Raw genomic sequence first — 25,487 nt, 5'->3', positions numbered from 1 at the left:
ATGGAAAACAAGAAAGTGGCAAAAGTGATAACAAGTATTTTTTGTATCTTTCTTCACGGTAGGAGACAAATTTTCAGATACTTGAAGGTCAAAAGGTGAAAGGGTAGCACTTAAAACAATCAGCATCACCAAGGAAAAGATGCTGGGAAGATTGATAGAAGTAAAGGCTGACAAGTCCCCAGGAGCAAATGATCTCCAGGCTCTAGTTCTGAAAGAAATGGCTGCTGAGAGAGATGCTTTAGGTACAACTATCCAATAGTCTTTAGACCCATGAAGTCCTTTTAGATTGAATAATAGCTTGTACTTTATGAAAGGTTGGAAACAAAGCTGTAGGCTGGTTGGCATATATTATCAAGGATGTTCTAAAGCAACATCTAGAAAGTCTTTACGGGATTAAGCAAAGTTCAGCTTGGTTTTGTGGAAGAAAAATTATTTAATTTATTAGAATGGGTAACAGGAGCACATTTTGCAGTTGATAATAGCATGAAGAGGATTTTGGTTGGCTAGGAGAGACTAATTTTGTTTTTGATTTGCCAAATGTAACTATTGGAGTGCCAAAGGGGGAATAATTGAGGCAGCAACTATTTACAATCTGTCATTGACTCTGGTGTAGGGACAGTATGTATGGTAGATGCCATTATCAAAATCAGTGGGGAAGTAGGTTAGGAGGATAGAATCTGCAAAGGAATAGAGATTTAATGGTCGGACATTGAAAGAACTCTTCCTTTCTGTTATGTAGTACCAGAGCCACGAGACACAGTTTAAACAAAAGATAGCCCTCCCATTTAAGTGTTGGGTGAGGAGAAATAATTTCTGAGGATTGTTTTGTATGGACTTTTCCGCCTCAGAAAGCATTGGAAGCTAGATGATCGAATTTGGAAGCTGAATTAGCCTAGAGTTGAGACAGACTAGTAGGTGAACCTGAGACAGCAGCCAGATTAGCTACTTGTGCTCCAAGGTCTAATGTTTCTCTGTCAGCCTCGTTGCAATCTTCCAACAAACTAATCGACCGACACTTGCTAATTAACAACTTGATTGCCATTACTTAGTTGGGGTTCCATCAGGTCATCTTGACTCCAAATCAGCTTCAGAATATGAAGAGAAAATCTGAATTCTGGAGCTAAGGTGAGAATGATGGCCCTTGACATTAAAACTTGTTTGCCTTGTGTCAAGCAAGCCTTGGAAATTGAAGCCAGTGAGATCAAGGGAAATATGTCCACTGGCTGCAGAGGATGAGTTTAATGTGTTGGATGGTGTGCTGGTGAGATGGCGTTGTATTAAATTAAATTGAACTACTTTGTGTTGCGGTGGCAGATATACGATAAATATTCTATCAGTACTCCTGACTTGTAGCCTGCAGATAAGCTTTGCACAAATTAGGAGATCAGTTACTTCATAATAGCCAACTTTTTGTAACCACAGTGTTTGTTAGTGGATTATAATATGAGTGAGATGGATAACAGCAGCAACTGGGATATGAAGAGAAAGCATTCTGCATTGTTTACAATCCTAAATGTTACATGCTCATCATTGTCTAAGAATACCTTTTTTTAGTTTTGTTTCTATTATATTAACTAGGTAAAACTGACTTCAAACTTCTCAACTCCCCCCCCCCCAAAAAAAAATCATACTATGGGTAATATCTATTAATTTGCTGTTTAAAATTGGCATTTTTAATCAAATAGTATTAACTATTTTGTCTCCATAATAATTTATTATTGATTACAATAATGACGTATATTTGTAAGAAAGGGTTACAGAGCCCACCAGGAGCTTAATTTATCCATTCTGAAACACTCAAGTCCACTGTGCCTTTACGAATAAGTTGTCTTCAATCAGGTGTAGTATTCAAGTCACCTCCCCTCGTTGAGAATTAGAAAACCAGTATGCTAACAATTGAATGAAACAGATTGGAAACATATTGATTGTATTTTTTCCATTACTGGATTGTCAGATAGGCTGTAGTAGTAGTCTTAATGGGCTTAAATGCTCCAGTTTTGGTGTTAAATTGTCTTTTGGACTCATTTCAATTCTTTGTTCTTTCCTTCATGGTAAATTCTCTACTTTAACAAACAAAAAACCTCAGTTTACTTCATATCTTCATTGTATCCTGTACTTTGAAAAAATAGTGTAAAGATCATTTGAAATGTTCAGTTTGTTTCTGTGCATGAATGGACAGTGTTTGTCGTGAGCCTAAGAAACACTTGCATATATATTGCTGCTTCCAGCCTACAAGTTCCGTGCTGATGCCTGAATTCCACTTGCGTTTCCTCTAGGAATCTGAAGAGCATCAAGCCTGGTCCCGCATATGACTCTGAGGAGGAGGATAAGTGCAAACCGATGACGTATGAGGAAAAGAGACAACTGAGCCTGGACATAAATAAACTTCCTGGTGATAAATTGGGGCGAGTAGTTCACATCATTCAGTCCCGTGAGCCCTCACTAAGAAACTCAAACCCTGATGAGATTGAAATAGACTTTGAAACCTTAAAACCCTCTACGTTGCGAGAGCTAGAACGATACGTTACATCATGTTTACGGAAAAAAGCGAGGAAACCTCAAGGTGAGAGTTAGCCCTCGCGGATTAAAAAGTTGCCACCTCACTATATAAAATTGATCTAAAAATTTGTTGGTTGTGCACATGAATCCGCCTAATCAAGCTACTCTTAATATATCAATCATTCCCTCTTTATCAAAACTGTTCCCCACTTACCATGCCATATGCTTTTTCTTCTGACTGCAAGGTGTGTTGGGAGCTTCTCCACTCTTCTCCCACCACTCCCTCACCCTACCCCTTCCCCAACAGGCTTTTCTAAGTATTACCTCTGAAAGCCGGCTGTTAGGCAGTGTGTATGATGGTCATGGGATTTGGTCAGGAGATGGGTAAGCAACTGTTTGTGTTAAGTTCTTTCTTGGACCCTGAGTCATGTCATTGCCATTCTATGGATTATCATGGCACTATAGTTGTCAAAAATAGTTTGTTGAAACAGTGGCCAATGATCAGCTTAAAATAAATTGCAAATGCTGAAATCTGAAATAAAAACAGTATATTCAAGATGTGCCTGAAAGAAAAAATATTTTGTCTTCTCGCTGACAAATAGGAGCAACGTAAAGATGGGCAGAAACTTAAGTATCATGTTAGATATTAATGCTACAGCTACTTGTTAAGATTAGTTCTTTGTACTAAATTTCAATCTCGTGTATATTATGAGCTGGACAAACTTAGTTGATTGTGGATTTGAGCCCATTGAGTGCACTCTTAATGTTTTAAATAAGCCTTGTGGAACATTAGCAACATTACTGCAACTTTCAAATTTGAGTCATAATCAATTACTACACCCAAGAAGGCAAAAATGTTTCCATTTGCTCTGTGTCCTTTGCAGCTGTCCCATGTACTGCTGAACTGACTACTAATGCATTTGGCAGTCAGTGATTTTTATTTGCAGAATCTTCTAGATGGAACATCAGAATTTTTTCCCTCTCCCATCCCATGACTACCACTTCTTCTTTTCGCTTGAGGGTTTTAATTGATTTGGAAACAAATGCAGGTTGAATTTTTATTTGCCAAAAATCTTGGTATTTGGGGTAGAAGAATGTTAACTTTTCCCCAAACAAGCAAATTTCTTTGTGTGGCGTGTTTGGGCAAATGATCAAAATTTGTTTGTCATCATAAATTAGAAGGGCTGGCAGATAAGCCAGTTGCTAGGATGCTTGTTGTAAAGCTCAAGCATTCCTATCCAAATCTAGATCCTTTCTACCCACAAAAATCAAAGGACCAGAGCAAGGATTAAAACATCAAAAAGAATTTGGGACATTGTCCTCCTTCACTGCTCGATTATGGAAACAGCCTTAGTTTAGAACATAACCTTCATTCATATTTATACTTGCCATGTTTAACTATTCATCTCTTAAAAGGACGACTTCTGCTTGAAGTAATTGATGCATGGCATTGGGGAAAAGAATCTAAGTTAACGTGAATAGTTAAGTAGAATAAATGCATGAGGTATCACCCAATAGCAGGATGAAGTCAACTTAAAAAAAATCCATAACCAATCGAATTATATCCATTTGTTAATCGCTTAATATTCACAAGCAAATTAGTTCTTAGTAGAAATAGATAATTTTATAGTAATCCTACCAAGTCAATAGTACAGCCACTATATTGGAAGCGTAGAATATGGGTACTTATGGGCTGCTGTACATGACATTGCCTGCAGGAAATGTGGCTTAAGTCTCCAGTTTGGTCATTAAACTGGAATAAGAAGTAGTAAAATCTGGCAGGAGGAGATGATGATAGCTGGTTTATTCCTGGCCACAGGTGTACAGAGAAGAGTGTGGTACTGACCAGTCGTTAAGGGGAGTGTTTTAAAAACTAAATAACATAAAGAAGGTATGCACAATGTACATTTAGAATTAAGCACTGAACAAATTGATGTTAGGAAGGCCTGGAATAGTCTAAAATATTAAAACATGAAGTATTACATAAGCATGTAAATGACAAGGCTAACTAAACTAAGATTCGGGCTTCAAGGTAATCCTGTAACAGATGATAGTTAAATTGGAAGGATATGCGATAGACCCGTGTTACAATTTTCACTGAAAAGGTGGCTGAAAACGAAGGAAATGACTACAGTGCTAGTTGTCTGAAGGGATATGAAAAAGAGTATCAGAAATGCCAGAACCAAGGTTTGAGTTTAAATAGATTGCGCCTACATATACTATGGAAGATAACATCGAGACTGGTATCCAGTTGGTGATATACTATCTTAAAAATTAAGGATTTTCCAGAAACACATTTATTCCTACTTCCAAAGTTCAAGCTATAACTAATTCTGGGAACAGTAAACAAATGGGCTTAATATGTTGATTAAAAAAAATGGCATCTATCTTCTGAACTACAATAGAATTACTAACCTCCTGAAAGTGAAATAATATTAAGTTTTGCACTTGATTGTTTATGCAAGTGAAGTTGACTGTTAGACATTAATACTGCACTTAGGGTAAGAGGCTGGCAGGATGATGTTGCCATACCTGTGATTTCAATTTCTCTCAAGCAACCCTCTCCAAAGGATAGGCAAAGAGTAAGAAGAAACGTACTTGCAGAATGGTTACCCTGCAACGTAAGAGGCTACTTTGTCTGTTTTTGACTGTGAGCAGTCTGAAAGGTCAACTCACCTAGAACCACTTCCCTGTAGCTTAGCAATTTTTTTCTTTTTAAAAATAATGAAATTCCCTTTTCAGAACATGAATTGACCTGCCTCTATCACATTCTTCAGTATATTTTAGATCCTAACCACTTGCTGCAATAAAAACAAGTCCTTTCTGCCACCATTGCTTTACTTACCAATTATCTTAAAGCTGAATCTAATACTTGCACCAATGGCGACTTTTTCTCTCTATCTACTCTGTCCAGATCCAAAGTGACGTTGCATGTCTCAAATCTTCTCTTGATTTTTCTATGCTCAGTGGAAAACTGTTCTAAAGTGCGTTTCATAGAAGTGGATACAGAGTTTTTGCAGACTTTAGGCTTTAGATACAAAAGTAAAAATGCTGTTTAGACCAAAAATCTGAAAACAAATCCGAAATGCTGGGGAAACTCCAGTCAGGCAGCGTCAATGGAGAAAAGCAGATGAAATGTCATCACCTTGAAATGTTTGGACCTTTTTTTCTTTATCGATGCTTCATGGCTGTGTAGATTATCCAGCTTTTTTTTGTTTGTATTTCAGGTGACCTAACCTTGCTTATGTACACACTACCTGTTTGTTGATGCTTAAGATGTCATGTACCTTTTCAATTACTTGACTTAAGTATATGTATCAAAGGCTCCTCTGCCTCTATATCCCCTTTAAAATGGTACCCTTTGATTTGTACCTTTTTATTGACTTTGATATTTAGGTAGGAAAGATACAGTCTGCACTCATTTGACAGAGAAACCTGCTCTCTGACTTTGCCTGCCTGTTTAGAAGTAGCAGTTTCAATCACCTTTACTCAGGAATTTGGAACAGCATCTGCTAAATAGTCAAGGAGACTATTTGAAAAATTCAGCATCAAAAAACTAATAGAAATAAAGATTGAATGCTCCAGGATGGAGCAATGAAATAGTAACTAATTTCTACAAACCTCATTGTGGCCAGTTTACTTTTAGAATTGCCATGTATTTAGTTTTTGCAATTGCACGTTCTTTGCAGTGCACTACACAACATTGATATCCTGAAATTTCCATCATATTTTAAACAGCGAAAAATCTTTAGCCTCCGAATGAATTGCAAAATTCTTCTGGCCCAGCACATGGCACTGCAGGAAATCAAATTATGTTACTGTTCAGGGCCGAATGCAGGGATCAGTCACTGCAACTAAGCAAGTAATGAACTCAAATTGTGGAATAATTGTTGCGAGTTCATCACGGGTTAGAGGTTATCAGTCCAAAATTCTTAAGGCAATATGACTTGACTCCATCGAGCTAAGGTGAGTAGTGATATCCATTCTTAAAAACTCTGGATAAACATTTAGCTTAAACTAACTTTAATCTTCCGCTGTATTTAATTCCATTCATGTTGTTTTCCCAAGTGTTTAGATATTGAACATAAATTTGTCAACAACTTGAAGATTCAGTTTTGGCCAGAAACTTAAGTTTCAAATAAGCATTGACTTCTCTTGTTTTCTGTGCTCATGTTGAAGGATATTAATGCACAGGAATGAGTCCCATTTGGTTTTGGAGTTGAAGGTCGAGATCTATTGTCCTAATTCATCTGAAGTACACCCAGCCGCAGAGTAAAGCTCATTCCAAAGAAGTCAATTAGTTTAATATCTGAAAACAATCATCTGGAGCATCAGGATCCTTTTTCTCATTTGCATGGATCATGCAGTGCAGAAAATGGCCCTTCAGCCCATTGTGTCTGCGCCAGTCAAAAACAAACCCCTGAGACAACAAGGTGTAGAGCTGGCTGAACACAGCAGGCCGAGCAGGCAAGATGGCATTTTGGGTCAGCCCAAAACGCCAGCCTTCCTGCTCCTCTGCTATGTTCATCCAGCTCTACACCTTATCTCAGATTGTCCAGCATCTATGTTCCTACTGTCTCAAAAACAAATGCCTAACTCTTTTAATCTTTTTTTACCAGCACTTGGCCCATTGCCTTGAGTACCTTGGCATCACCAATGTGGATCTAAATGTTGAAATGTTGTGTTTTTTTTCTGTACCACCTTGCAGTGAGATCTGAATCTCCCTGGTTTATTGCCCTGCAGTTTAAACATAGTCCTGTTGAGGGTGAGAAACAAACTGAGCCAAACCAGTATCTGTATTTCATTTTTCTTCGAAGTGTGAAGCTGCTGATGAATTTTGCTCTGTCTCACTCTGCGTACACTTGGGATCAGTCAGCAAATGTGTTTATTAAATAAACCACAATGTCTGTAAAACATTTCAAGTTACTCCTTTTGATTGCATTCTGAGAATCCAAATTAACATCCAAGGATCACTGACCAGCTTCTTGTTTGCCGAACACACATCACTGCAGTCTCGTTGATTCAGGAGTTTTGAGAAAGGACTGATTTCCACCCATTTAAGTTATGAGGCTGTTTCTCTGCACTCTTTGCTGAAAACTTCGTTTCAAGAATTTTTGTGATGAGATTATTTCTATCCTGTTAGTGTCCTAAGTGTTGCATTAGTTTTTGGGGAATAGCCTTTCACTTGGTTGCCTGCTAAATTGGGCCTATATTTATTTCAACTACTTGGCAAGTTCTTGGAGAAATTTTGGGAGCCACTCACCGAGCAAACATTATTGGAAATTCCAAAGTTCGGTGCTCCTGATTTACGTAAGAGCTGTGTTGTTTGAGATTCCTATTTGATATGAAAATTTGTTCTCTTGGGCCCCTGTCCACTAACTTGTTTTAAAAAAAATTAACTTGAGCTAAGATATGAGGTTTTAATTTCATCCGTTCAAGGTAAGTGAAACCTAAATTCTTGATCATGAAATTAATTCCATGTGGCTCCCAATCTTCCTCTTTGACCCATTGTTTTAAGACTAATAGACCCAAGATAAAAGTAGCAGGTTAGGCCATCCTGTCACTTGAGTGTTCTGTTCCATTCAGCAAGTTCATGATTGATCTAGGTCAACTCAGTTTTCCAGTCCTATTCCCATATCTTTTGATATGTGTCCAAAATATCCATCAATTTCAGTCCTGCTCTTGGGTCTTTTTGTTCCAGTGTTTGGTTTGGGCACTTAATATTACATGATTCATTTTTTTCCTCCTTTCCTTGCCCACTTGGGTTGTATCAGCTGTAATGTCTGTGGGTGGAGCTGCAAACTTTATTACCCCACATGATCAACATAATTTGCCACTGTGCAGCTGGGCTGACTGCATGATTCCTATTTGTTATGGTTGGTTATAAGTGCATAGAATATGACTAATTATATTTGAGGAGAAAGCAACTACTTTAATTCATCCCTTTACCCAAATCCATTGCCATCAAACTGGCTTCTGTTAACCAGATCAATAAGATGGTACTCCAAGCCAAATATTTTGTCATGGCACGAATACACGCCAGTCGTGGTCATGTACATGGCACTTGGTCAGTGTGAACAGGGAGAGGACAACTCTTGCAGTGGGCCTAAGATGGCTGCATTCAAAATTTACCCTTTTTTTGAACTAAAATAAACTGCATAAAATGCTCAACCTTTTTCCTTTGCTTTTCTCCCCCTTTTTTAATCTTTCATGCCATATTACATCTTTGCCATTGCACAATGTAAAGTCACTATTTGAATAATTGTGAATGAAGAAATTACATATTTTAATGAGAAATAAGTAAAGGGAAAATTCTTGTGGATCGGCCTTGGACAACTCCATTCTGGCTCTGATTTTTTTGGGTGTTTTCATTTTTCCAAATGAAATGTACCTCCCATTTGACAAGTAATTTTTTTTTTAAAAATCCCTATGGAGAGGAAAAAATGGAGCAACTCTAACCAGCTGCTTGTTAATTTGTCGTCTTCCATGCTAATGATCTGACGGAGGCTGAGAGATTGGACTTGGAATTCACATGATCTGTGCCGCTGAACGTTATTGAACATCTAGTCTATCTGTGGTTGTGATTTGGGGGTTTCTCCCCAGGCCACACATCTTTCCTTGAAGACAACCTATACACACTCCGTAAGATTCAACATAATACTTGGTTCTTGTGATTCCAGAATGTAATTGTGTTCTTTGTTAGAAAAGCCATTGATAATACGCATTGGGAGAAAGATTTGCTGTTTGACTCTTGAAATGTTACCTCGAGTTTTTAGAAGGAAAATATGTTCTTGAGAATTTGAAAAATGAGCTAGACCATTAATTGACTCTTAATAAAAATGCAAAGTTCAGCGCAAAAGCAGTGATTTTTGGGCAGTGTCTATGCTTGACACAAAATGTCTTTTATTGCTCTCTATCTGAATGGGCTCTACTGTTTCAAAACTGATGTGGTTTGGGTAATCTGGTCTACTGTAACTTTTTCTTCACTGTATATGTTGTATGTGATTCTCTTGTTAGGAAATGAATTGAAATTTATGGTCTTTGTTTAGGGGAAAAAAAATCTCAATTCTTACATTGGGCATGTGATCATTTAAGATCATCAATAAGTGATTGGCTCTATTATGTCATTGTTTGACCTGTGTATGGGCACGTGGGTGGAATAATGATGTCACTGGGGCTTCAATTAAGAGTCAAAGCAACAGCTGGTTTTCAGAGGTACCATTGTTTCCTTTTTAATCTGAACTTGGTCTATTTTAACGTGTGAAACTGATCTTTTTTGTTGTAACTTCGCAAAATTTGCTAATTGCAGAGTAGTGATATCATGATTTAATATTAAACTTGTGTTTGTGCAAAAACTATCTCCGTGTGAAGATATTTGTGGTTGTTTTCCTTCCCCTTTAGGCAATGCCCAACAAAGCACCAGGTGGTGTACTGAATCTCAAATTCTGTCATGCCACTTAGTGGGGCTTGTGTAACTCATTCTACTGCATTCATAATGCCGACCGTGTCGCTGTGGGGAAGTAGTGAATACTTCCTCGGAGAGCATGGAAATCGTTTGCCCTTGTGGCACCTTGTTTCTGATGCTGTGGAGACCTTGGTACAGCTTGTCACATGTTATGGGAGAAGAGTCAATAAATTGAAATGATTTACTTGATTAAAGGCTTTTTATTTAAAAAATGGATTTCCTTTTCTGCCCCCAGAATTCCTGAGAAATTCCTGTGCTGGCTATAACCACCTTTTGAGGTTATTGCCCTTAACTAACTTGGCACCAACATCCAGAGATTAAACTAGCCTCTGGTCTGGTTTTCCCTATGCAGTTCATTAAAGCAGCACAACTGAGCTCAATGTCATGATGAATTAAATCCTATGCTTTGTTACATCTCTAGTTTTTCTTAGTGATTTTAATCTGCCTTTAAAATTGGCCGTGACCTCCCTATTGCAGAATCTTTATGCTTCCCAATAATTGCTGAAATCACTTCAGATTAATGGCCTTCAAGAGCAGTCACAAATTATGAATGGTTTTTTTTTGTTTTCCTACAGCTGCTTTCTTTTCTTTTTGAATTTGCAGAAACCTTGCATCTGATCCCACGTGCCAAACTAGAGTAATTTTATTCACTGTGTTGTACCTGTGTACCGGTACCAAAGTGTTTGGTCCAAATCTTGTTGTGTGATGCTGTTTGCAGTGAAAAAAGTCCCAGGGAAATCGAACGATGACCTCCAGCTAGACTCGAAGAGTGAGCTGGATACCAGGTTACATGACGTTAGCGGCCAGCTGAGCTCTGGGAAGAAACCAGGCAGAAAAGGTTGGTGTAGTGCAACCTTGTGAAGTAGATCCTTAGGTGAAATAGGCTGGGGCCGAGGATAAAATCAGTTTGTACGTTAATGTAATTACCTTGATTTTATCTTTATAATGCACATACCTCTCAAACTGCAAAATATTTATGTTGGAATTCAGGCTGATGTTTTAGAAAGCAGTGTGACTTTCTGTAGGATCAGCAAGTTGGTTGATTTTACTTGGTTGCACTCTGCTACTTTCCTCAATGGTGCAGTTTCATGTTGAAAAGCGGTGATTTTAAAACAGTAACAGTTGAGAGGTATGATAAATCTAATAAACTTTATTTATTGGGCTGAAACGATTATAAATAAATGTTTAATTTGGATTATGCACCACTGGTCATGTAACACATTTTTATTCAATAATTTAGTTGTAGGCAAGAGTTATGATTTCAGGAAATCAAACTAAGCTTTGAATGGAGTTGTCTAAATGAACCCATATCTTTACATAATGAAAATTCTGCATTAAATTGGTAAAATCTATTTTTACAAACCAAATCATTCCTGAGAGTCAAAATATAGGCCCTGAATTAAACCATTAATTGAAATGGCAGTCTCTGCTAGTTCAGCAATATGTTTCTGAATATTTCTCATTAAAGTGTTTGGAATGGGGTGGGGGTGGGGGGAGGGTGGTGTGTGGAGGAAGGGCAAGAGAAGGGAATCGAACCCAGTATCTAAATTATGCTTGCAGCTTTTGAACTTGAGAAGCATTTACACTATTAAAGTGCTGTCTGTATATGACGACTTAGGTGTTTTGGAGAGTTAATAAAACATTGTTTTATACACAACCTCCTCAGGGCATAATAATTTATTTTTACCAATGGCTGTTGAAAGACTGCATTTCTCATTGTAAGCCTTTAAATGTTTGAATGATTCAAGTTTTGTGGTACATCCGCTGCTCCGTTCTCCATGCCAAAACATTGACAGACTTCTGTGAGCTTGACATTGCTCTGAGTTTTGCAGTGAAATTTAACAGTGAGTTGTGGTGCATTTTATCTTGTCCTGTTTTCATCCTCCTCTCTTGACTTTTACTCCCTGCAGGTGGCCCATCATAAACTGATGAAACTTCTTGACTGTTTTCATTGTTCTCAGTTATTGTTACAATATGGAGTCACTCACTAACTTGGGAGTCGTTTTGAAGGTTGAGGTTTATCTTGACTGTAGATAGGGCAGTCCAGTTGAAGCCTGTTTGAGACATTCCACATCTGCCATGTCTTGCAGGGTCTCTGGTGTAGAACTGGTGAGATTGCAAGACTGGTTTCCTCGGTAACTGCAGCTTATCTAGTAGCCTTGCATGTTGCAAAATTACAAGTAATTTTGTGGCCTTTTAGAAATAAAATTTGGAACATGTGTTGTGCAGTTTGAGTTTCTTGATCAACAAGGTTGCTTCTGTGTTTTAATAATCTCTCCTCATTTATCCTGAGGCCACTGGCAGGTTCTGACATTATTCCTACTTGTAAATGATTGAACCTACGTGATCTGAAGCTTAATTTGCCCCTTTCTTTGCATTCCACACTGGTAAAATGTGAACAGTGCTGAGCTGAGCTGAGACCTGCGCTGACTTGTTCCACATTATTCTTCTCCCCATTGCATTCCATCCAAGTTCATAGGCATTGAGATCATTGTCTTGCGCTGACAGTTGACTGACCTGCTTCTGGCACTTTTATTATTTGAGACACAGCTATCTGATTACTGAAGTGTTTTGTTTTTGCCATTTCTGTAACACTACCCAATCTTGTATGTTTCAACTCATCTGCCTATCTGTGGACTTGACTTCCTGTGCACTGCTGACTTTCTCTTTAAACGTGAAGCCATCTAAGTTGACTATTACTTGCACCAAGTTCTGCTTAACAAGCAGTTTTCTGCTTACTGACCTGCATTGGCATCTCTTGAACAACACATTTTTAACCTCCATCTTTGACCAAGGTAACAAGGCTCCACGCTTTGGATTGTCCTCACTGTCCTGCTTTACTACTGTTAGGGCACTCCTGAAAAGGCATTCCTTTTAAAAACTACTTTTTGACTAAACTGTAGATTGTTGACTTACTGTCTCCTCATGTGGCTTGGTTTGAAATTATATTTATAATGTTTCTTCAAAGCGATTGCAATAAAGGCAGCCTATATAAATGTAGATTATCTGGGGAGTAATGTCCTTTTGTGAAGGTTGAGTGAGTTCCTGGTGGTATTACTGACAGCTGTCTTGGGTTTGGAATATAATATTTTTAGCTGTTAACCTGGCAGTATTGGTAAGATGCTAGTATGAAATAGTTACCCAATACATAGGATCTGCTTGGAAACTAGTGGATCAGTTATTTGGAAATGCCTGTAAGTTTCAGGGCTACATGTCAGTGACATTGTAATAATGTCTTTGACAACAGCTTAAGATACATTGGGGCAATCGTGCCAATTTCTTCGTCCACTCCATTATAACAGAGCAATAAATCAGCCTTGCAACTCATACGCCTTTACATTGAACAGCAAACTTGCTGTGAAGTCTTGAGCTGTTAGAATGATGACTTTGTGTTGGGAAAACGTTTGCTAGTTGTTTGTGGAAGAACCACTGGGGAAAGACTGCTCATTGTCAGAAAATGTATTAAAATAAATGTTGATTTCTTAATTGTTCTGGGGAAAGCAATTCCATATCCAGAACTTGTGAAGAGTTTTGGCGCTTTTTTTTTCAGGAAATATTATGACTGATTTGATAAAAGCGAACAGTGGCCATTAAGTGTTAAGCCCACAGACTGCTATTTTCCGAAGTGTGAAGTTTCCAATGTCATTATCATTGTAAGGCAACAACATAGTATAAAACTCATGAAAGAATAAATAGTGGTTAGAAAAAGCACGGGAGATACGCAATATCTAATGTGTTTTGTTTTCAGTCTCATGATCTGTAGCATGAGCAAGTAGCGACCACCCTGCTGAGAATCGGACAAGGAAGGGAGATGGTCAAGAATAGGGAAGCAATCCATGTTTGAGAACATCTTGAAGTCCTCAGCTGCAACAATTTTTGACTTGAGCATCCTCAGTTCTACTCCTCAGCACACCATCTGGCTGAGCCTTGGCTCCACCCTGATCTGCAGGGAAGTCCAAAAAGCTGTTTGCCAGTTGAAGCCTCTGAAGCAGATAGAAACAGTATTAACCGTCTGAAATACAGTGGAATTTGCTTTCTCATGATGTCATGATCTCTTTCCTTTATCTAAAAAGAGGAATGTGTTCCAGGAGAAGTTCAGGGAATCTGTGATTGAAAGTATAATTGCAGAATGAAAATAAGATCCATTGCAGTAACTAGAGGAGTTCGCCTGCTGTTTGTCATGCTGCATACTATTGAAAGATCCTTCTATTGCTTTCCCCCTGTGCCTAAGGAGCTCTTTGAAGTTGCAGTCTGCTTTTCCCCCCTTCAGGCGAAGTGTGATTTCAACTGCTGGGAAGCCAAAGAAAATTTCTAAGAACAGCATGTGTGGCCTTTTTGACTTCACAAGGCCTAAGGCTCCTTTCTCATGAAGGCTAGTTTGTAACCTCCTTGAAATTTACTGCCCATCGTCTGCCTACATCACTGACTTACAAACCATGATCCTAATCATGACCACAACCAACACAGATCCTACTCCAGGGAAGACCTGAGTTCAGCTGTGATGCCAGATCAATCTCTTGCTATCTTCCTTGCTGCAATACTGCACTTCACACTTGAGTAGTTTGTAGAGGTAAACTGCAGAGCAGATCACAAACACTATTCATTCAAAACCAAAGTCAGTCCAGCCTTGGTCTCTGAGCTCCAGTGTGCTCCATTTGACATTTGTATTCACAAACCCAGCTCCAGGTCATCGCTGACTCCTCAAACATGGAAAATGCCTTCCCCTAGACACCTGGAAAAGGAAGAACCCCTTCCAACGGGCTTTCATGGCACAGCCCTCCCTGCCATCAATTTGAGATCTTGAAAAATCGTGGACCATTTTCCACACTTAGGGAGCCTCCTCGAGACAAAGACAGATGATAAAGTTCTTTGCCTCCATTGTGCCTGCTCAGCCTTTGGCTGGTTAAGGTTTAGCATCTCAAACGCATGATTGCACTTTACTGAGCAGCAGTGATCTAATTGCTTCTGTGTACTTTGGAAGTGCTGGCAGGTTGTCCAACTCACCAAAGCACTGAGTACCATCAAAAGGCCTTTCAAATCCAGAAGTAAGAACGGTGATCTAAAAGTGCTGTCTTCCCAAGCACAAATGTTGAACATGTTTTACTCACTTGACCAGCTCTGCTGGACCACATGTATTGTGCTTATTTTTGTCACTGAAATAACTGCTATACTGCGAAGAGAGCAAACTCATAAGCAAATGACAAACAAATGAAAGTTTACTTAAGTTGGCAGCAAAAGCATTGAGAGAATGCACAGTAGTGAAGTTAAGGCATAGTGTGTCGAGACAAATATCCAAACAAATCATCTGGAAACTTCCAAGTACCATCTTGCTCGCATGTGGCAGAGCCTGCAGGCTGTAATTTGGACTTGCATCTATCTCTGAACCCATCTGAGTAGAATCAAATCATCCTTGATCAGAAAGAACTGTCTAAGAGGCTAATTTTGGGGATGTTTGTTATAACTAATTTAAATGAGAGAGCTGATCGTTGACAGTTATTTGAAAATAAGCCAAGAAAAGAACATGAACTGTCAGGTAGTTTATTGAGAGATGTTCTTAGAGCTGACATTGGCCTTCATTTAAATGTTTTTTGGAAGCCAGGGATTAATTCAGTCAGTGAGTGGGATTGGGACTGTTGAAAAACCCCTGGCTGAAGTTACATTTCGTATACGGTGAAACATTGCTAATCTGAATTGAAGGACAACCTTGTAACTCCCAAGTGCAGGCTACATGTGTTTATCTAATTTATTGCTGTACCAGTGTCGTGGTAATGTCTGTAACTTAATATGTGAGTAAACACACTTTGCTTTATTGCTGATTGGTCCTTCCTGTGCTGTGTTAACACTTTGAAGAGAAGAAATCACATGACTAATACCCATTGGTAACTGAATTTTGAGCGAAGCTGGAGCAAATGCTCCTTGTATGCAACATTGTTAATGGTACAATGATATTGGATTGGCTTCAATAATGAGACTCCAGTCCGATTCACTCACCCAGTAGTTCAGTTTGACCCCTACCAAAGCAGTACTGAAGTTGAGATTAGTAAATCTGTTAATTTGTTGACTTTGATTGGGAGACTGTAAATTTTAAATTTGTTGGATAGTTTGGGAAAAATACAATTGAATTAATATTGTCCATGAGACACTGATCTATTCCGTATATACTTCATGATTAAGTTCTGTTTTACAATCTTGACTTTGTTTTTCTGAAAATGGTACGGAAGCAGTTGGGCAGCCTGAGAACTAGGACACAGCTTTCCACTATAAGCATGAAAATTGTCTGCATTAAGTTCAAAATTGGTCACATTTAATAGTGGAAAATTCTCAGTGCACCAGTGAACGTTATTCTATATTTGGTTTTTCCATTATAGTAAAATTAGAATAATTTGGATACTACAAAGGAGAGGAAGTTATTGATATTCTAGAGTTGCATTGTTCTATGTCAGGTTAGCCATTCTTATTTTGTTCTGAGGCCTCTGATCGAGATATCCGCTTTTATTGCGGTTTGCTTATTTCCTCCAAGTAACTTTTGTTCTTTTGAGCTTCTCTTTAAATTCGTTATTCCTTGTGGGCAGCCCTTAGTAACTGCCTAAGTGACTTGATTTCTTTTCAGAGCTCTGGTGATAGATACTGACCCTTTTTATTTCCCTCCCAGTAGGGTCAGCACTGAGCCTCTTCCTGTCCTTACCTGAACTCTTCTATTCAGAGTTACTAGATCGAGTGTTCACTTGAAATATGTGCCTCAGTTCTATCGCCTGATCTGATTAACAGTAAACCTGCATATTAACTGGCGTCTCTTGTTTACTTTGTGTTCATAGCACAGCCTAGATGACAGTGGTGAGGGTGATCATTTATTTGCTCATGTTGTAATTGTTTTTCTGATTTATAAATGGTAATGTTATTTTTAGTATTAATGGCAAATAGTACTTTGGGGCACACACTGACCCCACTAGTGTTGTTCTTCTAATGTGCATTGGTTCGAAAATAAGTAACTCTTTCTAGCCTGATTATCAGGTGACATTGAGGTTCAAAAACTGCTAAAATTGACAATTACAATCTCAAAATTGCAAGGTAGTATCTATTTATGTTGGTAGCAAGAAACCTTTATAAGTACCAAACAAATAGGAACAGGAGTAACCGTATGACCCTCACATTTCATTGAATAACGTCAGGGATCTTCCCAAGACTGTCCTGCAGCTCAGTTCCAAACTCCTTGATTCTGTTATCAGTTTTGGTCTTGTGTATACTCAATGACTGAATGCCCTCAGCTCTTTGGCAAATCCCAAAGACTCAGTACTCTCTTGAGGGAATTTCTTTTATTTTTTCCTAAATGGATGATTCCCAGTTCAAGACGCCAACCAAGGAGCATAGTCTGTCAATATCTAATGTAGAGCTTCTCAAAATTTTATACATTTCAATGAGATTATCTCTTATTCTTATCTGCAGTCAATATACGCCCACCTGACCCTATCTTTCCTCATAGAATGGTCTCCTTGTTCCTGGAATTAAGCTGATGAACCTTCATTGCATTACATTTTAGGGCAAATAAAGTCTTGGGAAAAGAGAAGACTGTATATAGTACTCCACACGTGGTTTCATCAAAGTCCTAAATAATTGCAGCAACATTTCCTGACTTGACTGAACCTCCTCTGTAGGGACCAACGTACCATTTGTCTTTCTCATTGCTGGTACCTTCATATTTAAATTCCTGCAATCTATCTGTAAGAACACTCATTCTGAGAAACAAAAGGTAAACTGCCTGTTGTGCCGAATAGTGATTGCGTGTGAGAAATATGTTGATCTGCTACCCCTGAGAATGCACGTGACATTGTTGGATTGACCTGTGAATCTGCTTTGGAGATTAGGCTTCTAAATTGTTGACCCTTCTGCATGGGTGATGCAAGCTATCTTCTGTTAATATGAACAAAGTGTCAAGAATATTGAAGCTCCATTTGATATAGGGAATGCAAAACTTCGAGAGACTGAGGCCTGTATATACTTGTAATTTTATTGTGGTTTATATTTAATGCCATCTAGATGGTCACTAGAATTGTCAATGACAAATCAGTTAAACACCTAAATGATTGGGGAAATTCCTAAAATTACTGCATCAACCTTAGTGACATTTTGTATATTTATGTCACACCAGGTTGCATTAGATAGCTAACTGCTTTAGTCTTCAATACGAAATTTAACATTCAGTGCTATGGATCAACATCGAAAATGAAGAATGCTCATTTAGTGCTCACTGGGCTCCAAAACCTTTGTTCTAATTCATGGCCGACGTAACTGACCATGTTCAGGAGCCACCACCCAACTGAACAAGTTACTGACTTGATGATCCCATTGTTGTCAGTGCTTGATATATATTTGAAATTTGACTTTCTTGCTCTCATCATAGAAATGAGCTATTTATCCCAACTGCTACAGCCTCCTTCCATTTGTTGGCATCCAGCCTGAACTCAGGATACTTCCCAATAATTTTTCATTGCTTTTTAGTAAGGGCCAGCATTTTATTCCCCTAAGTAATTGTTGAAGAGCATTGTACTGCCATTTCTTGATGTTTTAGTGGATCCCACCGGATAACAACTGTTTGCTGAATTATCACGTCATGATTTTAAACTGAGTCTGCTTAAGAATAATCTTTTAGGTGGCCTTTGAAGAGTCAGCCATGCCTCAATGAGTTGGTAGCTCAATCACCTCCAAGTTGAATGGTTGCAGATTCAAGTTTCACTCCGAACCTGAGCTCATAATTAAGTGCTAAATTATTGGAAGAATCAGGTGAGGAGTTAAACTGAGGGCCTGTTTTGACCCGTCAGTGGACATGAAAGATTCCATGACATGATATCAAAGAGGAACAGAGCGGTTCTTCCCAGTGTGCTGGCCAGTATTTGTCCTTGTATCTGTGTTATCAAAATAGACTGATTAAATGAGAGCCTTATTCGCCCAAAGCTGCTTGCTGCAATCCACATTATAACAGTGACTGTTAAAACACAGTACATAACTGGCTATAAAATGCTTTAGACTAGCCTGTTATCATGAAATTCTTTGTATATGAAAGATTTTTGAGGATGAGATCCTTAACTATTCATGCCCAAATGTGTAATCAAACTGTTAACCTGGGATAGTATGTTACAATTTGACCTTTTTAGATTATTTTATATATCTCGCAATTAACACACAAGGTGTTTAATACATGTGAATGTTATTTATAGTTCTATCTCTCATAGGGTTTTTATTGTTTTATTTCCAATCAGTTTTAAGTTGAGGAATTAAATATTAATTGGGACAAACCTTCTAAGTATTTTTTAGTTTCATTTAGACTGAGGAAATTGTTTTATGGCCAAGGCATGTATGATACAGGTTACTTGTGCTGCACCATAACGTGATGCAGTGTAGGCTTTAAATGCCATGCACGTGATTATGGCCACATTTCTGAGAGTTGGTGCTCTGGGGGTGTAATGTGATCTAGTGTTTTCTTAAAAAAAGCAAGTGAACTTACAAATTTGGCTGAATGTTTTCTGAATCATTTAGTAGGATGTGAAAGTTATTGCAGCATCCCCAGTGAGCAATTTGGCAATCTGTCTGTTTTTAAAAACAAATATAGACTTTACACGTACTGTCCCTCACTTCAGTATTTGAGCTACAATATGAAAGAATTGCTCCAAGAGCAAGTTACAAAGTGTTAATAAATATCAACAAAGATCTAAGTTGATATTTGCAATTAAGAGCTATGTGAAGGAAGTTTAGTTACAATATATATTGACTCATTTATGTTGTATATTTATTTATATGATGCTTCTTTTTATGCAGCTGAGAAGCATGATGTAAGCATGGATGTGGGAGGTCCTTCAAGGATGAGAAGCAGCAGCAGCTCTTCTGAGTCAGACAGTAGCAGTGACTCCAGCTCCTCTGAGAGCAACGACTCTGAAACAGGTTAGCGTCAATTCTTTCAGTAATTGAACCTGTTGCTAGCCTGGTGCTGGCGGTGTCCATTTTCCCTCTGCCCCCACCTATACTCCATTCACCACCCGCGATAGTTTCCAAGCAACAAGTGACTTCTAAATGCAACTGCAATACATACAGTTTGCCAGATTAATGGAGTTGGAACCCTTTGCCAGTAGTTTGCTAAAAGATCGACATGTCTGGAAGAAATTCTAATAGTCTGTTAAAGCTGCATAGAAAAAAGTGCAATAATGCTGACATTGACAATGGGAAGCCATAAAGAGCTTGAGTTGCACTTAACTTTATAAAGCAGCTTCAACAGAGATTTTTAAAAAATTCTTGGAAAAAAACAGGATTATGTTTTTTTTTCTACCTCTCATCTCACGAAAGATCAACGTTTGACCACCGGCAAATGAAATTTGCTACTACACGTATCTAAAAATTTTATGAAGGATTTCTGGTCAGAACATAACATGTGGAATGCAGTTTACAAAACATGGTGTACATCTGTGCGCAGTTCGTGTAGTGTTTTACATGGTGCTGACACAATGCATTCTATGGTCACTGGGGCAGGTTCAAGATATTCCCCAACTCTGTGTGCACTGTGGACTCTGGCGCAGTAGGACAAATGTGCTTGCTTAAATATAGCTTCTAAAACGTTAGAAACACATCAGGAGGAGGAAGCAAAAGCTTTTGGGCTACAGATCTTGTGGTATCCTTTCAACTGCCACAGTTAAGAGATGATCTAGGTCCTATGTTCTACCACTTCATCTTCATGGTCATTGACTCAGCGAAGCTATCGTAAGAATAGCAAGTAAGCTATATTTTGTAAAACTGTTTTTGATTTGTTTAAAAAAAAACACAATGTCTGCGAGTTAGCTAGTTGCAATGCTGGAACTCAGTTTTCATTGGGGATCAAATATTTCCAACTTAGGTTGTGTGATTTGACATAGTGATATTCTACAAAATTATGACTGTTTTTTCCCTGTTGAGCTGTACACTTTTTTCAAATTAGAAGATATCAGTTGTGCACCTGTGACAATGTCTGGTATTTCTTATCATCCAAAAAAAAGCCATTATACAGCTTTTGGATAAAGAGCCATTCTGTTCGATTCAGTGTCTCTCCCACTTTGCGTCCTGTAAATATGGTGTTTTATTGCAAAAGCTATATTTCAGTCTGGGTTCTTAAGAACTGTACTCTTACCCTTGACTGAATTTTAGTCTTCGTAAGTCTTCCCTATCCTGTGTTCTGTGCATATACTGAGCTGTAGGACAGTAGTTCACACAAAACTGCTTAAAACCCAAGATTTTTAACTGGCATACCATAAAGGAGGTTCTTGTGATCAAATTTCCTTCATACTTTGCAGCTTTGTTTGGGACAGTTCAAATTTTAGTACATTGCAACTTGGATTGAGAGAATCTTTTTTCTTCAAGTACCCTTTATAAAGAGAATTTCATTCCCTGAAACAATCTGTGATCAGTGAGTTATTTATATAATATTGGTTAGGAAAAAAATGAACAATGGATTTCTAAGCAACAAATAAACTGGAGCTTCAGTTTGGAATAGGTAAAAATCATTATATGCACTAGTTGGTCGTCAAACATTTGTTAACAGAACTGTTATAAAGGGGCTTTTGCTTTTGTATGTATTTAATACATCCAAGATGGTAACTGTAATTTTATTTTTGTATTATGCACTCCATTATCACAAATGTGTTATGATATGTATGGCCTTTGGATGCTGTGATTTCTTACACAAATGCTGTCTTTCAAATGAGTGATTTTTTTTAGTTGTATGCTGTACTTTTCTATAGATTGACTTGTGTAATAGCCACAGAGTGCAGAGTTTGCAACTGAGAGGTCAGCCAGCCAAATATATTTTATGATTCTCATTGTGGTGGAATAAAAATAACTGGTGCAACCTTGTACACAAGGGCTGGACCACAGTCATGTTTGGAGATTGTGGTAATGTAAAATATACGTAACTTCTAAATGTCAGAACTTCCTTTTGGAAATACTAAACTTCATTTAGTTCAGTAGGATCACCTTGGCTTTAGTAAAAGTACTAAGTGAAAATATTTCAAGTATCGTTAAGTTTTCTTCTGCAAGTCGAAAAACCATTACAGGAAGTAACGTGCCACCTGCAGTTTTGAGATCTCCAGTAGCCCATTTGTGTAGACCAACATTTTGGTTTAGATCTGCTATCTAAGTGGGAAATTTCTAAAAGCCATCTGAAACTTGGTGAATTAACCTCAAATTGTGCGTAGCTATATATAAGACACTAAGCAATGTACGTGCAGCATTGCAGAATAGGTTTTTGTAGGGCATTCTTAAGTTCCAGTTTTATTTACTGGCTAGTAGTAATGAATTAGTCTGATCAAAAGTTCACTAAGTAATTAAAATTTTAACCATAGTATTTTTAATTTTTATGTTAAATGTTATCTGGAATAGGTTGGATATATGTTGTCCTAGCTGAGTTTGCAGTCATTACCCTTTCCTAAAATGTGGAAGTCTCAACTAGGCCCACCAATTCTTATTGGCATACTGTTCCTTGATCCCAGCATGTACTTAAGCAGCAAGTTTTAATGCGATTCATCGAAATGAAGATTAGCCTGATGTTATTGCTGAAAATGCCTCATTTTTCCACATGCTTATTAAATTCCGACACCCATCACTAGCGATGTTCCAGCTGAAAAGCTGCAGTCTTCTCTTATCATCCGGGTTCAGTGGTAGCACCCAACTGTTACTCTGCTTCAAATTAACTACAAAGATGAAATATCAATCTGATCAAATATCAGTCTGAAGCACCAGGTAATTCCTTTTGTGTAAGGCCGCTAGGGCCAAAGTGCAGTATCCTCAAGTCCATTAGCTAGAACAGTCATGCATGCAAGAAAAGGTAATTGTGTATTATATGAAATGCTACCACCTGAATGGCTAACACAGGCTGTCTGACTATCCAATTAGGAAATATTTTACTCCCCGCAAGTGTGGAGTCGGATACATCAAGTATAGACCATGAGTGTAGTTTAGATTATGTTGTATCTGGATCTTAATGAGCATAACACGAGCAGAAAAAGCAAAATAAGGAATAAAAAAATTAAAACTTGAAAGTTGATCAGAATAAGCAAATACTTGTACTTGTCTCTAAGCTTCAGTATAACACTCAGCTGTTGATTTCATGAGGTTTGAGAGTGTATGCCAGCCTCTGAACAATGCTTAGAATTTTTCCTTGAAATATTCTGCAAAGTTCTGAAACCAAAGCCTCAATTAGGGTTAAAATGCAGTTTGGCTCAGGTAGAATGACAATTGTTTGGTTTTTGTTCTGTAGATTAATCCCATTTAGTGACACGTGATAAATGAATTTGACTGAAAATGTCATACTCTTAATTATCTCTTTCCCTTTTTGTTCATTTATTAGTTATGCTCACTTTTGATCCATCAAAAGTGGATGTATGCATGTTTGAGCACGTGATCAAATGAAAGAGCACCATATAGTTTGAAAGCTGCAGGGATAAGTGGTTTAGGGGATTGTGATCCATTGCTTCGTTTTATACTTGATGTGATAGGTACATTGTCTCAAAAACAGTACAATGTGCTTTATTGCCCCAATCACTACCACCAGTTATAAACCTATAAAATAAAAGTAGTTCACCATTAAGGAACTGAAAATACTCTGTGTACGCAGTCTGGCATTGCTGTCCATCAGAGTTTGAGTGAGGGATGGGGGCAGTGTATGCAAAACAGCTTTGTATAATTTTTTTGAGGTTCTCGTCGACGCAGTTTGGGAATTATATACAAACTCTATGGAAAACTGCTTTGTACTGTACCGCTCTGGCTGTGTCTGAAATGGCAAAAACTGTCGTTTTTCTCCAAGATACCAACACTTTTTTTTGCTTTTCTTGATTGGGAAGCCTACAGCATCTAGTTTAATGCTTAGATGTCAACCTACTTCATAATACTTAGGGTGTTACACAACTATACACTTTGAGCCTAACTGGTATTTAGACTAAAGGGCCTCTCCACGACACAGTTTGAGAAAGTGACTAGTGCCGGAATTTAAAATGGTCTGGTCGTCCCTGTTTCTTTGGGCTCTAGTAATTTATCTTCCATGGTTTGTTATAGGATCCTGCATCTGATCGTTTTTATTAAATTCAGGTGATGCTTGGTGCCATTCATTTTAACTTTTTTGTTGTAAATTTAATGCCATTGGTTTTTGGCACATAACCCTTTGGACTTGGGTATGCTTGAACATTTTTCTCAAGTGCTACAATTTGAACAATAGTTCTGAGATGCATGATTTGGTGCAGTTTTGAAACTGGCGCTTCAGACAGACCTCAATGAAAAGGATTGCACACCAATTTAAAGTAAAGATTCAATTGTTGAAATTTTCTCTTGCATTATGGTCAGTTTAATCGCTGTTCTGCTTACACTGCTTTTGACTGTGGGGCTAGATCCTAGTATGGAGATGCCTTGTAAAGAAAAGAGAAGTTACAGAATAGGTTTAGGTCTGATTTGTTTGTTTTCAGTTTGTGACTGGCACATCTTTGAATCTAAATGCATAAATCTTTGGCCTGGTTGCATTCAGATTGCTGTGGATTTGAGCTGTGTACTGAGGTCTTTCCGGATCTAAATTGGCATGGATTTGTGGTGTTTATAGAATAGTACAATTTGGATTTGGCCAATTCATTGCAGCCCTTTTGTTTTAGAAGTGAAGCATTGTATTTAGCCAGAAGTAATTTTTGGGAGGCGAGGCAAACCTAAGCAGCAGACTTCTTTATTTTTAAAAAATACTTTTTAAAAAAAATTTAGCATAACAGGAGCTTTTACTTCTGTTTTGGAATGGCATAGCTGGCCCCTCAGTCAAAACTTTAGCACTCGTTGGCTACTTTGTTTGAAGTTTTTTTCTAAGCTAAAAGATGAAATTTGTGAATTTTTTTTGGAAAAGAAACTGGAGTATGTATGCCAATTTTATTGTGATGAAACAATTCAGTGTTCCACAACTGTTTTTTTTTGTATGCAACTGTATATCTATTTATTTTGAATTTGCATGTTTTGTAATTGTGGGGGAAGTTTTTTGCTTTTTAAACTCTTTTGTATTTTTCGTTTGACTTTGGGGTCACAAGGATTGATTGGAGTAGCTTTTTTAAATATGCATTGCATGCAAGAGAAACCTTAGTTACAGTCTACACGTAGTGTTTAGCAGTTATTAAAATGAGATTGAAAGCTGTATTTCTGGTAAAAACAGCTGTTTTAACAACTGAAGCTTAGAAGACTGTATCCTGTTTATCATCAAATTTGCAGACTCTTGAGTTTTAGTCTGTGGTCAGCTCTACCTGCAGTTTGATTGAGGTGTTTATTTTGTTTCTTGTTAGAAGATGCATTCATTAAAGTAAGTTATCATTAAACTGAGAGGCTTTTTTTGACACTGCGTTGTGTCCATATTTTGCACTCCATACCCGAACTCCAGGCAGCCATAAGGCATAGTTTTAAGTTGGGTTGCCACTTCGCTATATTTTTCTTTACAGGTTCCAACCAGTTTATGAAACTGCTGTCAGTTGACCCATGACCATTTCCTTTCGAT

General features: G+C 37.9%; 1 protein-coding gene across 3 annotated transcripts in view; it reads left to right on the top strand.

Moving 5' to 3' along the window:
- Window positions 1-25,487, top strand: part of brd4 (bromodomain containing 4) — a 184,487-nt gene that overhangs the window by 125,986 nt on the left and 33,014 nt on the right. For 2 of the 3 annotated variants that reach the window (XM_048521930.1, XM_048521929.2), the window contains exons 10-12: window positions 2,277-2,563; window positions 10,683-10,802; window positions 19,775-19,897. In XM_048521930.1, the coding sequence (XP_048377887.1) occupies window positions 2,277-2,563; window positions 10,683-10,802; window positions 19,775-19,897 (530 nt within the window). The remainder of the gene's footprint in view (window positions 1-2,276; window positions 2,564-10,682; window positions 10,803-19,774; window positions 19,898-25,487) is intronic. The other variant, XM_048521931.2, reaches the window with a different exon arrangement.

The sequence above is a fragment of the Stegostoma tigrinum genome, chromosome 35 (genome assembly GCF_030684315.1).
Source record: "Stegostoma tigrinum isolate sSteTig4 chromosome 35, sSteTig4.hap1, whole genome shotgun sequence".
NCBI lineage: Eukaryota > Metazoa > Chordata > Chondrichthyes > Orectolobiformes > Stegostomatidae > Stegostoma > Stegostoma tigrinum.
The sequence above is the reverse complement of the archived record's forward strand: the minus strand, read 5'-3'. Positions and strand labels throughout refer to the sequence as shown.